The sequence below is a fragment of the Biomphalaria glabrata genome, chromosome 18, assembly GCF_947242115.1.
Source record: "Biomphalaria glabrata chromosome 18, xgBioGlab47.1, whole genome shotgun sequence".
In the NCBI taxonomy this organism is placed as follows: Eukaryota; Metazoa; Mollusca; class Gastropoda; family Planorbidae; genus Biomphalaria; species Biomphalaria glabrata.
The window spans coordinates 20974894-20994484 of record NC_074728.1 but is presented as its reverse complement, the minus strand read 5'-3'; the positions used below and the strand labels follow the sequence as shown (position 1 = coordinate 20994484).

At 37.8% G+C, this 19591-nt stretch overlaps 2 protein-coding genes across 4 annotated transcripts in view; both read left to right on the top strand.

Moving 5' to 3' along the window:
• LOC106064449 (uncharacterized) overlaps positions 1 to 4438 on the top strand; it is a 37344-nt gene extending 32906 nt beyond the window's left edge. The window contains exons 17-18 of the mRNA XM_056017582.1: positions 1995 to 2256; positions 3507 to 4438. Of these exons, the coding sequence (XP_055873557.1) occupies positions 1995 to 2256; positions 3507 to 3708 (464 nt within the window). The 3' untranslated portion in view covers positions 3709 to 4438. The remainder of the gene's footprint in view (positions 1 to 1994; positions 2257 to 3506) is intronic.
• A 3467-nt stretch (positions 4439 to 7905) lies between these two features.
• Positions 7906 to 19591, top strand: part of LOC106076202 (uncharacterized) — a 34198-nt gene continuing 22512 nt past the window's right edge. Inside the window, exons 1-7 of one of the 3 annotated variants that reach the window (XM_056017583.1) lie at positions 7906 to 8011; positions 9002 to 9113; positions 10326 to 10426; positions 12901 to 13007; positions 15706 to 15870; positions 17222 to 17365; positions 18435 to 18499. In XM_056017583.1, coding sequence (XP_055873558.1) covers positions 9035 to 9113; positions 10326 to 10426; positions 12901 to 13007; positions 15706 to 15870; positions 17222 to 17365; positions 18435 to 18499 — 661 coding nt within the window. In that variant the 5' untranslated portion in view covers positions 7906 to 8011; positions 9002 to 9034. The remainder of the gene's footprint in view (positions 8012 to 9001; positions 9114 to 10325; positions 10427 to 12900; positions 13008 to 15705; positions 15871 to 17221; positions 17366 to 18434; positions 18500 to 19591) is intronic. The other 2 variants (XM_056017584.1, XM_056017585.1) reach the window with 2 other exon arrangements.

Genomic DNA, 19591 nt, shown 5'->3' with positions numbered 1-19591 from the left:
TAGACCTCCAGACCAAGTAAATGACTCTATAGGTGTCTAGACCTCCAGACCAAGTAAATGACTCTATGTGTCTAGACCTCCAGACCAAGTAAATGACTCTATAGGTGTCTAGACCTCCAGACCAAGTAAATGACTCTATAGGTGTCTAGACCTCCAGACAAAGTAAATGACTCAATAGGTGTCTAGACCTCCAGATCAAGTAAATGACTCTATAGGTGTCCAGACCTCCAGACAAAGTAAATGACTCTATAGGTGTCTAGACCTCCAGACCAAGTAAATGACTCTATAGGTGTCTAGACCTCCAGACAAAGTAAATGACTCAATAGGTGTCTAGACCTCCAGACCAAGTAAATGACTCTATAGGTGTCTAGACCTCCAGACCAAGTAAATGACTCTATAGGTGTCTAGACCTCCAGACCAAGTAAATGACTCTATAGGTGTCTAGACCTCCAGACCAAGTTTAATGTTAAGAAGATTTAATTTTTGAAAAATTATAACGGTAAAACCAGAGTTTCCCTGTGGGTGTGTGAGAGAGAGAAAGAGAGAGCAAGAGAATGAAAGGGTAGAATATTGAAAAGAGAGAGAGAGAAAGAGAGAGAGTTGTTTTTAAGATCCGTGTCTCGGTTTCAGGTTTTTGCCTTTTTTGTTTGTTTGTTTGTTCCGATGAAGAATTTGTCAGCTGATAGGAGAAAGCATAAAAAAAATGACATAAATAAGTCATTCAGAACGAGACAGCTGGAAGTCACATAAGTCGCGAGATACACATTTGAGACCTAAAAAAAATGCGGTGCCGAGGTCAGACTCAGACGGCGAAAAGAAAATTTAAATCAACTACCTGCAAACAACGGTTATGTCTGCGCTAGGTGTGGCAAAATATATAGGTCACAGCTGGGGCTGCGTAGCCACGGAAAATACTGAATTTCTCATTAATCTTTCAACTCGAGGACAAGCCTTATCATGTCATTCTTTAATTTTCCGCACACCATATGCCTTTTTGGGTGACCCAACTATTTATTTAATGCAAAAATATGTTAAACAACTTTCAGGTTTCGGTCTAACTGCATATAAAAAAAAAAGTCCACATCTGGAATTCTAAGCCTGAACTCCCGAAATCGAAAGTGGTCTCTGTGTACTGTCGAGATTGATAATGTAATAAATATTTAAATTATACTATACTAGTCGACCCGCGGCGTAGCCGTTATTTTGCAGGGCCGACCTTAGGCCAATGCAACCTATGCAACAACGGTGGGCCCCACACTGGGGTGTCATTCAAAATAGAAATCGCCTATCCTAGCTTGTATACACCCCAGAGGCGTAGTGATTGGGGTGGGGAGAAATGTGGGCATGATGCCCATTTGGGTCAATATTTCTAAAGTTATTTGTATTGTATTAATATTATTATTAAATACGTTTTATTTATAAGCCTAAATTTCGGTGTGATGATCATGGAAAATGTATGGGGGGTGCGCCAATAATGTTTCTTTACCCAGGCGCAGGTTTTGTTCACTACGCCTCTGTGTTGGTCTGTCTGGTCAGAAGTGTAAACACGGTGTTTCTCCCAGGCCCATTCTCGGATCAAGTTGAAACTTTGCACCATTAATTTTTTATACCTATCGTAACTCGATTCAATTAAAAAAAAACAATTAATTTAATAAGTATTGGTAATTAATTATTATTAATTTTGTTGATATCGAAAAAAAAAAGTGCGAAGTTGTTCCCCTTAGATAAGCTTTGTTTTTTTTTTTTTGAAAGAATTTTTTTTTTTTTAAAGAATTTTTTTTTTCAAAGAATTTTTTTTTTTGAAAGAATTTTTTTTTTTTTTTTTTTTGAAAGAATTTTTTTTTTTTTTTTTGAAAGAATTTTTTTTTTTTTGAAAGAACTTTTTTTTTTTCTAAAGAATTTTTTTTTTTTTAAAGAATTTTTTTTCATTTTTCATTTTATCAATAAACGTCCACAAGGCTTAAAATAGTTTTCTCCATGGCGTCACATTTCAGCACTGGGGATAGAAGTCACAGTTCCTTGGGCAACAGCGGAACTGAACGGCACAACAGTTATGCCCCAACCCACGAGAATGCCTGACACAGTTAAACCGTTTGCTACAACGACGCCGTCTAACACAAGGAAAGTGACCACCACAAAACTGGCCGAAACAACGCAGCCGGAAGAGCATGAAAATACGAGCGTTTTTTCCAAACTGTTTGTGGCGCTGGTTGTGATATCAACTGTCATTGGAGCCTCGGGAGTCATTTACTACAGGTGAGGAGAGAGAGGGGGAGGGTTAGAGAGTAAGGGAAAGGATGAGAGGGTGTTATAATGCGAAGAGAGAGAGAGAGAGATAAAGAGAGCGACAAAAAGTGTGAGGGTGGAAGGGAGACAAAGAGAGAGAGAGAGAGAGAGATAAAGAGAGCGACAAAAAGTGTGAGGGTGAAAGGGAGACAAAGAGAGAGAGAGATAGAGACAAAAAGTGTGAGGGTGGAAGGGAGACAAAGAGAGAGAGAGAGAGAGAGAGAGAAATATTGCATGACTGAATGCATGACGCGTAGGACGTAATCATCTTCTTTTTTTGAAATAAACTTAATAGAATCCTCAATGCTGTTGGCAAAATCATGGCAAAAAACAAACCCCATTTGGGCAGTTGTTTGAGACAAACATCTATAAAAAAGCTAACAAGATCCTTGAAATAAAGAATCACTCTTTGTGTCAGGATTTTGTGATTTTACCATCACAAAAGAGATACAAGACACCGATAGCAAAGACAAACAGACACAAACACTCTTTTGTTCCCCTGACAATCAAATCATTAAATAAGAACAATCTGATATAAACCTTGTCACATGTAAATTATGAGTGAGTCTGGTGTGAATGTACACTTTGGTTTCTTATAGTTATAATGTTTTTTGTTTGGTAATGCACAAATTGTAAGACAAATTTCCTTACGGATAATAAAGATTATTATTATTATTATTATTATTATTATTATTATATAAGATAAGAAGATAAGACACACTATGCTTCTCTTATTTTGTGTATTAGGTAAGGAAAGTCTCTGCAACTCTTAAGGTGTCACATTTACTGACATATATTTCACGCAACTCAGCTCGTTGTGAATTTAATTCTTCTTCTCTTTCTTCTGCATGATTGTTCATTAGTGACTTGACATTTTTCATTAATACCTGACGAATTCCTGGAATACTTTTTTAAAACTAATGTTAAGTCTGGAGACGCGTTGGCCAAGTGGTAAAGCGCTAGGCTTCCGAACCGGGGGTCCTGGGTTCGAATCTCGGTAAAATTTTCAATTTCAGGATCTTTAGGGCGCCTCTGAGTCAACCCAATTCTAATGGGTACCGTACTGGCCACACGACATCTTCGTTAACCGTGGGCCACAGAAACAGATGACCTTTTCATCGTCTGCTCTGCTGTATAGATCGCAAGGTTTGAAACTGTGTCATTTACATTTAATGTCAGGGTTGGTTATAATTTTTTTTTCTCATTTCGACTCTTTCTAGAATAAAAACTCAGCCATCTGTAGAAGAGATAGCTGCGGCACTTGAAGCGAAGCCGCTGGCGAAGGAGGAAGAGAAAGTGGCTTCTCCAGAGAAAAAGACTATGTCGAAAGATCAAGTGCCTGAAACCCGGAAGAAGTCGATTGAGTCGATTAACGTAAAGAAGTTATCGGTGTCGTCTGAAGCCACGACTACATGGGTTTAAGTTGTCGATGTCGTCTGAAGCTACGAGTACATGGGTTTAAGTTGTCGATGTCGTCTGAAGCCACGAGTACATGGGTTTAAGTTGTCGATGTCGTCTGAAGCCACGAGTACATAGGTTTAAGTTGTCGATGTCGTCTGAAGCCACGAGTACATGGGTTTAAGTTGTCGATGTCGTCTGAAGCCACGAGTACATGGGTTTAAGTTGTCGATGTCGTCTGAAGCCACGAGTACATGGGTTTAAGTTGTCGATGTCGTCTGAAGCCACGAGTACATGGGTTTAAGTTGTCGATGTCGTCTGAAGCCACGAGTACATGGGTTTAAGTTGTCGATGTCGTCTGAAGCCACGAGTACATGGGTTTAAGTTGTCGATGTCGTCTGAAGCCACGAGTACATGGGTTTAAGTTGTCGATGTCGTCTGAAGCCACGAGTACATGGGTTTAAGTTGTCGATGTCGTCTGAAGCCACGAGTACATGGGTTTAGGAGACTGACATCCAAAAAAAAGCAAAGTCCGTAGGAGAAGACAACAGACGAGATTATTAAGTGTTATTGTTTTATTACGCCCCTGGAATTATTGCAAGGCCAGACTTAAGAGGTCAAGGACGACAATGTACCATAAGAGACGAGAAGAAAGAGTACTGACTCAGTTTTTTTTTTTTTAGTGTTTTTTTCTATTTTTAAAATACCCAAATAAACTTGATAATTAAATTAAACTAATTATTTTTAATTATTATCGAAAGAGTCCATTGATTTTTTTTTGTTCGTGACAGAGACTGTCTTAATATAATAGCAAAAAATAAATAAATAAATATATAAAGTATTGGTTTCAATGCATTGAAAAGGTCAACAAAGTAAGCAATCAAAGAAAGAAATTAACAATTATCCAAGCTTAACCATCGAGTAACAAAATGGGGTAAAAAGGGACAATTAAACAATCAGGACACATGCTCCCCCATGGTACAAAATCTTTTAAAATGCAATGGGAATTGATATTTGGGGGGGGGGGGGGGTTACCCGTTTATGGCTAGAACCAGCAAATTTAGACGGGACAGTTTTCACAATGACACCATGAAGGAAACGACTTATGGATGCCAACGATTAAAAAAACGAGTAATGGAAAAAAAGAATACTTAAAAAACCATAGCTTATATAATGGAAAGAACCGCTAATTACTGCAATTATTTACTGAAAATTACAAGGTTTAGCTCCCTTTCTGCTATAAATCAAACTTAATTAATGAATTAGTACAAAATGATTAAATAAATGATTAATATTTAGATTGATTCGAGTTTTGTCATAGACTATGAATAATTATCCGAAAGTGGGGAGTGGGAGAAACTACGTTTCAAAACGTAATAAGGGGATTAAATCCATACATACATCCACAGCTTTCATTAGGTAGCATTTATTCCCATTATTTCGATATCAAACAAAGTAATAAATCACTAATAATTAATTAACTAATTTGTTGTTTTTTTTTTTTTATTGATTAACAATCTTGTCAGGTTCAATAATTAATTGTGCAAATTTTTCAAATTGATCCACGAATAAGGGGATGAGATTAAAAAAAAACAACATGTTCACATTTGTACCTGACAGAGTGAGTTGATAGAAGCTTCGAAAAGAACGATTTCAAACCCGAATTTTCAAGGGGTAGAAAGACTCAAGTGACCCAGGAGGTCAACTTGAAAACGATCTATAGTACGTGTGTAGATTATGTTTCTACATCATATGAGTTTAATTGCAGTAAAAGCAGTATGATAATTAAGCTTTTTATTTATTTTATTTTTTTTTAAACGATAACCTCCCTTGAATTTTTCTTTCATGTATTGTGTCGCTGATAGCGATGTTTTGAAAAAAAACTTATAGTTTTTAAAGTATAATAATCGATTCCTCGTTAATGTTATTAAATAGATACGATAATCCATTATTTAAACGTTAAAATTATCTTATCTTATCTTAGCAGAGGTTAGGTAACAATGGTTAATGAGTGTAAAATAAGATAAGCCCCGAGGAGGACTCGAACTACGGAAACCGATCCGGCCCCCTTTTGCAAGGACCAGTTATCAATTTAACATCTTCTTAGACCACCCTGATCTAAGAAAAAAAGTATACGGCTATATATCATATATAGACCTAATATTGTTATCTCCAGGGCAAGCATAACCATTACGCTTGTCCTGGATGTGGCAAAATATGTAGGTCACAGCTGGGCCTGCGCAGCCACGGGTATTACTGTATTTCTCACTAATCTTCGGACTCGAAGACAAGCCTTACATTGTTATCTGATCTCCGAATCGCTATCAAAAGTCACGTGATTTAGCGCCTTTCCAAAAAGCCTGCCCACATCTCTGTTTATAATCGACTTCACAAATAATTTTGAATTCAGAGTCAACACAGATTGGAGTCCGAGACTACATCAAAAGACAAACAAAGACCCTAATTTAAATGGTATTTTTTTTGTTAATTACAATGCATGGTGAAGGTAAGATGTGCTAAAGCGCTTGGCTACTGGCACGATAAGTCCCATAACCGAATCTTGGAGAAAATTGGGATTTTTAATTTCGGGATTTTAGAGGCTCCCCTAAGTCCACCCAGGTCTAATGGATACCTGACGATACAACAATCTATTATTTAAACGATAAAATTCTTATCTTCAGGAAAATAAAGCCTATGGTCGTTATGCTGAACACATAATACTCTCGTTAACCGTCGAACCAGGTGAACTTTATGTCATCTGTCCTATAGATCACAAGGTCTGAAAGGGGAACTTTATGTCATCTGTCCTATAGATCGCAAGGTCTGAAAGGGGAACTTTAAATCATCTGTCCTATAGATCGCAAGGTCTGAAAGGGGAACTTTATATCATCTGTCCTATAGATCGCAAGGTCTGAAAGGGGAACTTTATGTCATCTGTCCTATAGATCGCAAGGTCTGAAAGGGGAACTTTATATCATCTGTCCTATACATCGCAAGGTCTGAAAGGGGAACTTTATATCATCTGTCCTATACATCGCAAGGTCTGAAAGGGGAACTTTATATCATGTGTCCTATAGATGGCAAGGTCTGAAAGGGGAACTTTATATCATGTGCCCTATAGATCGCAAGGTCTGAAAGGGGAACTTTATATCATGTGCCCTATAGATCGCAAGGTCTGAAAGGGGAACTTTATGTCATCTGTCCTATAGATCGCAAGGTCTGAAAGGGGAACTTTATATCATCTGTCCTATAGATCTCAAGGTCTGAAAGGGGAACTTTATGTCATCTATCCTATAGATCGCAAGGTCTGAAAGGGGAACTTTATGTCATCTAACTTATAGATCGCAAGGTCTGAAAGGGGAACTTTATGTCATCTGTCCTATAGATAGCAAGGTCTAAAAGGGGAACTTTATGTCATCTGTCCTATAGATCACAAGGTCTGAAAGGGGAACTTTATATCATCTGTCCTATAGATCGCAAGGTCTGAAAGGGGAACTTTACATTACATTGCATAATGCGTAGAAATCATGAGAAATCACGGCAGAAAATCGTCTGCCCTTTGATTTTGTTAAAATCTCCAAGCTAAAGAGAATTCAAACCGTAGGTTAGGGTTGAAAAAATAACCTTTACTTCTTTTTAACTACTATACAAAACAACGCCATGATCCAACTTTCTAAAAAATTTTCACGACATTTGTTGTAGTGTTAAAAAGTCTCCATGTCCAGTCTAGATATAGTATATATAAGTCTATGATTCAAACCTTCATTTGAAAAATATGGCTATAAAAGAAATGGAATAAACCAGAAACAGTGACTTTATTCGTTTTTCGAGATTTCCTTTTGGGGTTCCTATTATAAAGAAGCATACCATTGCGTTTTCCGAAGTCAACGAACTGTACGGAAATGTCTTAGAACTAAACAAATGTGCGCGAGTTTTAAACGGAAGTAACAAGATACAAATATAGATCTATATTCGTTTCTTTGTGAAGTGAAAATATTTAATCGCAAATTAACAACTCCATTAAATGTGGACATCTATTCTTTTTAAATACAATGAAACAAAAGCGAGAAATACAGTAAAAAAACAAAACAAACTTAAATATAAGTAGAAATACATAGACCACAAGGCCATTCAACATACCTAAATGTTGTGTTTTTTTAGCGTTATCCTTATATTAATATTACTCCATCTTTTACAATCAACCAACTATAAACACATAATTCCTAATCCGTTAAGGGGAATAACTCTTATGCACTATTATTGACACAACACGAAGAAGAAGTCAGTATTTAGAAGCTAAAAGAAGTTATTTTGTTTACGCTCGCAAGTAAGTCCACTGACAATTAAACCCACAAGCCCACTCACAATTAAACCCACAAGCCCACTCAGGACATGAATATACTCAAAAGTAAATGAACATATGACGTCAGATTTAAGCAGATTTACTAGATGTTAGGTATTCTCTTCATTACGATTTGATGTAGGCCTATGTTTCTGCTTATAAAGTTTTGATGTAGGCCTATGTTTCTGCTTATAAAGTTTTGATGTAGGCCTATGTTTCTGCTTATAAAGTTTTGATGTAGACGTTTTAAGCATTGATCAAGTTCTTTATCATTAGATGTTTGCCCATTATGAGGTTTATAAAGTTGAGAACTAGATCTTGTCACAGTCTAAATTCTGCAATGACCAAATATTATATCTAATGTCTCCGTTACCATCACCCACCACATTTTTCATCCAGAACTAGTCACTAGGTCTGTACCAGTGGCGTAGCATCCATGGCGCGAAGAGGTTTTAATGAACCCGGGCCCACGGGTACCTTGCTACGCCACTGCTCTATGCTACATGTTTTCAATTGCGGCCTTTAGGGCTGGCCAGTGGAACATCAAGATTGTTCCCTGCGAATGATAGTCCCCCCGATAGATTCTTTGTCTCCCCTTTTGCAGATATGCGTGTCTTCCGACACACATTGTATAGTATCAACTCTTCATAGTCGGAGCATCGAAATGACGAATCTCTACCCAATCATTTCTCACAAACCAATACTTGATGCCATGGGCGTAGCCAGGAGTTTTGGGGTTCAAACCTCCCCGAAATAAATCCTGGCTACCCCCATGCTTGATGCTTAATGTCTTAAAGCTTGCCCAAACAACCCGAAATAATACAAAAAAATCCCAGTCTTCTCCAGGATTTAAACCCGAGACATCCGATTTGGAAGCCAACTCTCCAGCTAGTATTAAAAAATTTGTAAAATAAAAAGTAAATTTTTGTATTGCATTATGTCAAGTAACATGTTGTTGTTTTTTTAATGTAACAGATCTTTCCATTTGTAAACTCTCTCCAGAAGGACATGATTACAAGAATGGTAACTGCATGGATTGGTCTTATCTTATGTCAACTTTTGATACAAGGGAATTTCTCGCAGAAAGGTAAAATGTGTAAAATATAGCAAAGTTAGAGATTGCATAACGTTACGGATATATTTGAACTATATATATATATATATTAGCTGAAGTAACAAATTAAGGCATATATACAATAAATACATTTTCAAAAAGATTATCATTAATAATTTTAATTCGATGCCAGAAAATCGTCTTCCTAAGCGACTTCTTCATGGGGAGCCGTGTGCTACTGTATATCTTCAGAAGGTGGGTCAACACAAGTGTTACAAAGTGTTACAAGTGCTACACCCTTATGGGCTCCACTAAGGAGTGCGATATTGACATTTACAGCTTTGAAACTCTTTTAATTCTCGATAGTTCCTCCTGGCGTGAAGCCGTGAGTGTCGAAGTGTTGAGATTCGAGCCAAGGAGAGCGCCCAGCGTGATTGAGCGCTGAACCAACAAAAAGCTTAGGAAAAAGAAGCAGTCCTGTCTGCAGTAGACTCAAGCTAGTCATGCAAACGTATGCGGGCGGCCTTTTAAAGCAAAGATTGGACTTTACAGTCATCTTCATACAAAATGAGAAATGTGCTCATCATAAACTACGAAGGAGGAGCTTATACTTGGGTTTTTCATTAGGGGATTGGCTTGACATTGTCCTATTTCTTCTTGGTAAACGAACTTATGCTAACTATTTGACTCTCTTGTTAACTTGAAGAGGAACATAAACGATTTTTTTAAAATTTACCAACACATGTAGCAGAGATTAGAGACATGGTTACTGCAGTGATTGGAAACCATGAGCCCCTGCTATCGTAAAAAACGCAAGCTAAAATCTGTGGCCGTTTTACAACATCTTCGGGGCTTGCAAAGACATTCCTTCAGGGAACAGTACCAGGAAGAAGAAGAAGAGGCCTACAAAGAAAGTGATGGGAGGACAACATAATAGAATAAACGGGCCTGCCATTGAAAGAGGTTCTAACTAACAAAAAAAAAGACTGAGAGGAATGGAGAAAGACGGTCGGCGAATCGTGCATGAGGCCCCAAGGGTCCAAAGCACTAAGGGATAGGTAAAGGTAAACCTAGTAAAGGGTAAAGGTAGCAGGCAACAGATCTGTAAGGAAAACGTTATCCATTCTCCCCCCTCCCTCTCTTCGCGGCTTCAACAACCCATGCACAAATAAATACATGTAATATATTCAAACATCTATATTTTGACGCATTATAAATTTATAATTGTGTTGTTTATTTTTACAGTTAATGTGACGGAATTAAATCGGCAATTCTTACTGGCGTTCCCGAAACTTCAAAACCCTAACATCTATTTACTAATTTACACAATGACTAAAGAGATTACGGTAGGTTGTAAAAGTATAAAATTTCATCTCATCTATGGTCCTATCTGGGGCATAGGCCACCAACCAGCGTCATCCACGCGTCTCGGTTTGGTGTGAGAGTCAAACTACCCGCACGGGTTGTCCATCTGCTTGGCATCTGCTTCAAAATCTTTGCGCCATGTATTCCTGAGCCGTCCCCTCTGTTTCTATTATTTGATCTTTCTAAAGAGTTTCAGCTGAGAGTGCTATTATATGCAAGTTTCTATAATGCCATATTGTAGTGGCTTTGTGTTATAGCATCATTATCATCATTCCTTTGCGCTCCTCGTGGAACATAAGAGTCTCAGTAAAAACACGCCACTCTCCACGGTCTCTTGCTAGTTTTTTTATTGGCTTTCAAACTCGTTTCTGTCCGCTCAGCTTCATCTACTACACTGCGTCGCCACTTTCATTTTTGGTCTTAATCTACTTATTCGATCGACCTTCCCTGCACAGCTTCATAAGTCTCCTTTGTGGAGTTCTACTCTCGCCTCTGACTGAGATTAGTGTTTGTGTTTTTTGCTATGGTTTCTGAAATAGTTTGTTTTTTTTCCATGGAGAGGTTGTTAACATATCGCACAACCCGTATGTCCTTGGGAGAGTGGTGCACCTATTGTCTGGTCTCTTTCTTTATTTTCTAACGGACCTGTCCCCTTGGAAGTACCTGCCAGGAGTGATGACCTCCCGCTCCTGAGGGTCATTTAGGCACTTAAGCTGTAACGCCGCGGCAAGGAATGTGCAGCAGGTGACAGCTTGTGGTTTCATCGCCGACATACAGATATACATTGTAAATGTTGAGAATTGGTTATAAGAAACCTTTCTTCACATAGGAGGACAAAAAGAAGGAAAAAAAAGCCCGACAAAGGAGGGGGGATAACAAAAAAACCCCTTAAAAAGCAGGCTTACGATATCTATATTATATTTGTAACAGAGGCACCATCACGGTAACGCTAGACTAGCTTGAGCACCAACTTGCCTTAGCTGAGCACCTGAGCCTCGGAGCAAGACAGCTGGAGGTCGCTCACAAAGGTCGCGGGATACACATTTGAGACCGAAAGAAATTCCGCTGCCGAGGACGGACGCATACGGCGAAAAGAAAATCTTAATTGACTACGGGCAGACAATGGTCATGCTTCCCCTCCATGTGGCAAAATATGTAGGTCACAGCCTGGGCTGAGTTGCCACGGGAAATACTGCATTCCTCATTAATCTTCGGACTCAAAGACAAACCTTATTTAAGAGATCTCATTTACTGTCGTACAGATTGGTATGAACTTTCTTACATAGATTTATTTTACCTGTTAGGAGCTTGCCAAAACGTGGTTTAGACAGATACGCAGCCGAAACACCGTAAAAAACCGAATACTTTCTATCCAACTTTTGAATTTCATTTTCGGTATTCCCCCCCCCCCCCCCCGCCCCATTACCAAAAGGCCGCATATTTGTTAAAGATTGACCTTCAACCCTAATGCTAAACAACTGATTTATTAATTGTGGGCGAAGCCGAAAAGGGGCTGTTAAACTTCTACCGAAATAAACCCACAATCCCGGTCCGAAATATTTTGACGCTCTGAACTGTTTTTCAAACCTATCGCTGGGTTTCATTAACATCTATTTTTACTATAATTAAGCCTTTTAAAACATCTATAATGGTTAACCCTGAGAACATTACGGATGTACAGACACCTAGAACTTCTAATATATCAATATCTATCTATCTATCTATCTATCTATCTATCTATCTACTTATCTATCTATCTATCTATCTATCTATCTATCTATTTATCTATCTATCTATTTATCTATCTATATATCTATTTATCTATCTATCTATTTATCTATATATATCTATCTATCTATTTATCTATCTATCTATCTATCTATCTATCTATCTATCTATCTATCTATCTATCTATCTATTTATCTATTTATCTATCTATCTATTTGTTTATCTATCTATCTATTTATCTATCTATCTATCTATCTATCTATCTATCTATCTATCTATTTATCTATCTATCTATCTATCTATCTATCTTTTTATCTATCTATCTATCTATCTATCAATCTATCTATCTATCTATCTATCTATCTATCTATCTATCTATCTATCTATCTATCTATTTATTTATCTATCTATCTATCTATCTATCTATCTATTTATCTATCTATCTATTTATCTATCTATCTATCTATCTATCTATCTATTTATCTATCTATCTATCTATCTATCTATCTATCTATATATATATATATATATAATTGCAATATTCGATTCCGGAGATTAAGGATGAGTTACGTGTTGCATGAAAACCCTGGTGCGACCTGCAGATTTTTTCACAGATGCAGACAAAGCTCTTGTATATTAAAGTATAATAGTAAAGGATTTTCTGCTATAATATTCATTTAAAATAAAATAAGATTTACTATTATAATTTTTTCCGTTTTTCTCTAAGGTAACTGTATCGTTAACCAATCCAGGCTCCTTTGATCATGTAATGATCGCTCAGTTAAAAGTAAAGAGGTTAAAGTCTATTCACTATCGTCTGGACAAAGGCAACATGTAAGCGGCATAAGCTAGAATTGATCATTTGCATTGTACCAAGTGGAATCCATCCCCAGCTTTGACCTACATAGTTCGTCATACGTTGTATATAAGGGGGGTGTGGGTCATTTAGATCTTTCTTTTTATCACCTGGTGTGTTGCGTTCTTCTAGATTTGTGCGTGTGACGAGCTGATTTGCCGAGCGATTGTATTAATAAGTTGATAAATTCATATGAAGTGAAGAAAGAAACATCTCTCTGTATTTTCTTAAAACTTCTTTAATAATACTTCTTCACCTTTCACAACAAATTAACTTCTCAATTCAATAACAACTTGACTTGATACTTCATAAATAAAACTTAAAGATACATGAAACTTCACTTAGTATAACTTCAACTTCAACTTATAAAACTTTAACTAATGGACCCGCTAATATCACAAAACTTATAACTATTACTAATCGAGGACTGAGCGAGGACCATCGCTCTATAAGAACTACTACTATGCGAGGACCCCGTCTAACTGACTTTCCCCTAATTTATACTTTCTTTGATCGTACGTTCCAGAATCATGGAACCTTCTCAGATAATTATTTTAGTAACTTTGACCTTCTAAAAGCTGACGTGTGTTTTTTTTTCCTTAACCTCTTTCTTTGATTGGATACCTAAAATTAACTTGTTTACGCTGGACACTTGCACTGGTTTGAACTCGCTTCTAGAAGCTAAATAAATGACGGGCCCGACTCGTGACAGTGCTCACTGTCCTTTTCATTTTTAAGGTATTAACATTAAAACGCTGATAGGTTTTATGAATTATTTAACTTTTAAATATAGATAGCTACCAAGAATAGAAAGATGACATTTATTAGACACATGGGCGTAGCCAGGATTTTTTTAGGGGGGGGGGGAGGTTTTAAATATATAGCCCTCTGGAGGAGGGGGGGGGGTAAAATTCAAAACCCCTCTTGGCTACGCTCATAGAATTTTGAGTGTGTAATTTGCTTTTTTTATATTGAACAGATGTATTTTTTAGCTGCAAACCCTATTTAACGGGTGTTTTTAACACAAAACTCCTCTTGGCTACGCTCATAGAATCTGGTGACTGATGTATGGTTTAGTCTTATATTGACTAGGGGGTTTTATCGTTAATTTCGGAGGGCGTTTTAAAATGAACATCTTCCTTACCTATGCTTTTGTAATTTTGGGATTGTCTTTCGCATTATTTTTTTGTTTCCTGTTTTGTTATATAGAAGAAGGGTCTTTAACCGCAAAACACCTAGGTATGGGGTTTTAAACTCGAAACCCTCTTGGCTGCGCTGGGTAAAGTGCAGGTTTAGTATTATAATCTCTACTAAAATAAACAAAATCAAAGCAAAAAATCAATCAATAAATTCCGACCCGATTTCATTTCGGGGGGGGGGGGGGGAGTTGACCCACAACCCCCCCCCCATCCCTGGGTAGGCTCATGAGTAGACACATATCCTTGCATTTATACACAACAAGGCTTAAGACAATTATACATAACACTTCTCAATAGCGAGTATTAACATTTTAGGAAAGCTAGGACGGATAAACTTGCCGAAGACCTAGAAGCCATACAAGAAACACACTGACAAACGACAAAATAGTCGCTATAAAAATACTTAATAAAACATCTTGCAAAAAAAAAACAAAAAAAAAACACCTCAATGTCATTAACAGTTGTTCACGGAGACACGTTGACTGAGTGGTAAAGCACTTGGTTTACGAACCGAGGGTCCCGGGTTCGAATCCAAGTGAACACTTTGATTTTTTTTTTAAATTTCGGGATCTTTAGGAGGCCCTCTGATGAGTACCTGACATTAGTTGGGGAAAAAATAAAGGCAGTAGGTCGCTGTGCCTGGCAACATGGCACCCTCGTTAACCGTGGGTAACAGCTGCCAAATACATTCAACAGTCGAGCGATACTACACTTTATACTTTTAAAAAAAATATTTACAGAGTTTCAAGTTGATTAAAGAGCAGTTTCATAAATTTACATTTCTTTAAAAAATAAAATCATATTTAACTCTATCGCTCCTAACTGACGATACCAGCGTTGATTCCAACAGAATGTGGTAAATAATTACGGAGAGAAAGAGTTAAATGTTCTTTATACAAAAGACCACCTATTTATACCATTTCAGATTCTCGGATTTGGGTGTTGTACTTGCTATTTCTCCTCAGGGCCGCCCCTAACAATTGTGGGGCCCTATGCGAACGGATAATGCGAGGCCCAGTCAGGGTAGAAATAGGAATTATTAGTGAAAATTAATATTTGCAAATGGAAAAATAAATTCGTCTTTGAATTACATTTTTATGAAATAAAATCTGACAATGCCTTTTTTTAAGCGTAGGATTGGCTTTTCCCATATTTAATAAACCACAAAAAGACAATTTTGTTTTTCATGAGATTTTAATAATTTCAGAAGATTTCCAGGGAATCAGCAGGCCACAAAACCCCAGTTATAAGTTATAATGATTTAATAGTTATTTACACCTAAAAATAGCGCGGCGCCTTTGAGAGTGCAGGCCCACTGCAGCCGCATAGGTTGAGATAAGGGAAATAACGTCTACATTATTATTATATATAGTTGTCAGTGCGGAGTTATTTCCCTTAGATAAGCTTTTCTTTTTTTTTTTTAAAGGACTTTTTTTATATTTTCAATAAACACCGATTATCATTCATTTTGAGCTAGACCTTCGCCACTGAAGGAGTATAGTCACCACAGGTGTCTGGTCCTAGACAGTTATCATTCTTTTGGTGTCCACGTCCACATGTACGACGGAACACATTCGCTGAGCAGTTTCATGGCTGTTCCAGTTCAGGCTTTTGGGAGGACCTATGTGGTCATTACTCATGAGTAAGTTTCGACCTCTCACCCCCCCCCAACCTAATTAAGGTTCTCTGAAACCATGTGGTCTCTTTTGTCAGTAGGAGAAGCTAATTAGTTATAAAGCTTATATCAACTCTCTCTGTCTGTCTATATGTCTGTCCATCTGTCTGTCTGTCTGGTAAAAGGTTTCAACATGTTTTGTTTTTTTCTCTCCAATTTCCTACTCTGGGATCAAGTTAAAACTTTGCACTATGTTTTATTGTAACTGACTTGACATGAATCAGTTTAACAAAAAATTAACAAGTTAGTTAATAAATTATTGTTGATTATTAAACAAAAATAAAAGACTATTCTAGCTTCAACCTTATACCTAGTGCTGAGAGACATTCCTTTCGACTTTCATTGCTTTTTAGAGGACCTTTTATGGGCTGCCTAAGGTTTTGTGTAAAACAACCCCCCTTTAGTAATTTATCTATAACAAAGCGTATTTCAGCTCTCTGTCTGTCTGTCTGTCTCGACAAATGTGTGTGCAAGTTATTTCTCCGACACCCAATCTCGGATGAAGCTAAAAAGTTGCACAATTATTTGTTTATCTGAAGAATCGCAAGAATCAATAAAAAGAAATAACAATAACCAATTAGCTTAACTATCGGTAATGAATTACTTTGTTTTGGTTTCTCAAACAATGGAAATAAATAGTACTTGACTGCTGGTATAAGGTGAAATAGCTCCCTTTTTTAGCTTGTAGTCTGAGTGAACAAAAAAATGAAATAGAAACAATAGATAACTTATCAATCTTCAATGTTCATAGACTCTTCGATCGCAGAGTGGTTTCCGTATTCACTTCACTAGCCTGAAACGGCTTTAGTCCACACGTTTTATTTCAGGTCATTCCCTTTTTTATATTAAAAAAAATACATTTAAAAAGCGATCACCTAGATACCCCGTTTTTCTCCCCCTACCCCTGTCTTCCCAACTGGTCCAGACAAGTGATAGGGTCATAGCGTAGTGAGAACGCTAAAGGCATAACATTTTGCACTAAACAAGAACAATTGTTAGAAAAGAAATATTTCTAATCGCACAAAATGTATTATTGTAAGTCTATATCTATTACAAGTTAAATTACATGACTGACCCATTTTGCCTTTGTTATCAATTCTTTCTAGATCTATTACAAATTAAATTACATGACTGACCCATACTAAAAAAATAATTTTTGTATTTGCGTAGTCTTTTAATTTGGTTTGTCTTTGACAGAAGCAAAGATACCCTTGTTTTAGAGACTTACAAATGGAAGCTACGGGTACAATGGTATTTAATGCATTATGTATTTTTTTCGTATTTTTATACAAGTGACTTAATGCACACCTGGTTTTAGGATGCGATCCTTTTACACCGTGTTGGCCCAGCGGAGAACGAAGGTATTTGTCTCACTCTTGATCTATCCCCCCCATGAGCTGGTGGTGGACGGGGCGCTCCGACCTGTCGGCATTCACAACTGGAGAACTGTGGAGTTACAGAAGTAAACAGAAAGCTTGGGTTTTTCTTGATTCTGAGAACAGTTTCTTAATTGGTGTCATTCTCGTTTAATATAGTGTGATTTTTTTATTTCATTATAATTTATGTTTAAAGAAAGTTTTGTTTTGTTTTGTTTTTTTTAGTTTTCTTCTTTTTTTTTTTTTTTTTGGTTTGCTTAAATAATGCCGAACTGAGAAATTATCTTATCTTATATAATGTTATGCGCTGTAGATGAGCGGTAAAGCGCTTGGCTTCTGAAACGGGGTCCCGGGTTGGAATCCTGGTGAAGACTGGGATTTTTAATTTTGGAATCTTTGGGCTCCTGAGTCCACCCAGCTCTAAAGGGTACCTGACATTAGTTGGGGAAAAGTAAAGGCTGTTGCTCGTTGTGCTGGTCACATGACACTCTCGTTAACCGTAGGTCACAGAATCAGATGACCTTTACATCATCTGCCCTATAGACCACAAGGTGAGGAAGACATGTCTTGAAGCTAGGCTTTATTGAACAAGAATGACAAAACAGTTCACAATTACACAGTACACACACACACACACACACACAAGCTGACCTGGACACCATGACATTTTGACACACTAGAGAACAGATCAGTTCACAACACACAACAAGAAACACAAATACACAACACTTAACTTTTTATTTCTTGTATGTAACAGACGTTACTTCAAAAAAAGATGACGATTACGTCCTACGTCCTATGTCAATCTAGTTATGCGCGTTAATCGATGATAATCGATGACTCTACCAAGTCATAGGCAACCCATTCCATGCTCTAATATTGCACCAAGGAAGAAGGAGCGCTTGTAGGAATTTGTCCTGGCATATGTTCATCTTTTGCTTATGTTCCTTTTTTCTTACTTTCTATCATGTTATTTTGCCTTTGTTATCAATTCTTTCTATTTTATTTTTCCTGTCACGTATCTTCTTTATTTCTTTATTCATTTCTTTGTTTCCTAATTAGTTTTTCTTCCCTTTTTTTTTTTCTTTCCTATCATTCCTTTATTTTTGTAATCTTTATCTTGCGTTTATCTTTCTTTTTTTTTCCTCATCTTAGTTACCAGGCTTTCTCGCTAATGAAATGTGCTGAGAAAAGCCTTCTTTCTAATATCTCGTTAACAGGTAAGTATTGACTTATTAAACATAACGAGAGAGCATATACCTTTGCCGAGTAGAGAGGCTGGGCGGGGGGGGGGGACTATCGGTCAGTTCCTATGTCGTCAATCATTGGATGAACAAAAGCTTGTCTGAATCCTTCAAAGAAAACTAAGGGCAAGACGTGGCTTAAATAGTGCCGATGTGACATAAAATCAAACCAGGTTCTCGTAATGCCTAAACGAAGGAGGTGGGAAGCGTGGGGCGGGTTCAGCGCAATCGCTCATGCAGGTAAAAGCGGAAGGGTTCTTTATAGGGAGATCTCGTATAAAATGTAGCGGTTTTTTCTTAGGGTGACGTTTTTATCTAGTGTGCATGTTAGTCATTCCCGACGTAAAATTAGTAACACAATTTGTAAACGTAACCTGAGATTAGTGAAACAGTGATGAAGCAAGGAGGAATTATTATTATAAAAGGGAAACTTGAATGTTAAAAAACGGAAAGCAACTACAGTAAAGAAACGCTTTATCCTCCGGATAGACGTACCTTCAATGAAGTCCAGTAGGGCGTCGGCGCCGAAGGCGCCATTATCCCGTTGATGGTTAGAAAGGCTTTTATCCAACCACCAGGCCTGGACATGGGGCTCTTCACCCCTGTCCTGTCTGAGGGCACCCAACGGTAGGCGGCCATATCGGTTGACTGGGCAAAACCGGGCCGTGCCGTGTACACAGCGCACCGTCCCCGCTCTCAAACCACCCGCTATAAGTGGCCGAGGACAGTGCTAACTGCGGGGAGCTTGTCTCATATTCCTATACTGTAACCGCCACTGTTCCGTGCAGGGACTGCCACTCCAGCCAACGGGTCACTGATGACGGCCCCCTTTGTGGAACGGCGTGGCGGATTTTTAGGACTGGGTTCCGGGCGTTCTTTCCATCCCAACCCCGAATGAGAGAAAAAAAAAAAAAAAAAAAAGCTCACCCAGGGAAGCCCGGCCGGGCCTGGTTCGCTACTCGTACTTAGCCTATCTAGTCTCCACCCACTAGACGTTTCCAGCGGAGGGCCACGCTGAGGCGACGGGTAGCCGGAATTCCTCCGGGGAGAGACGTACCAGAAGACCGG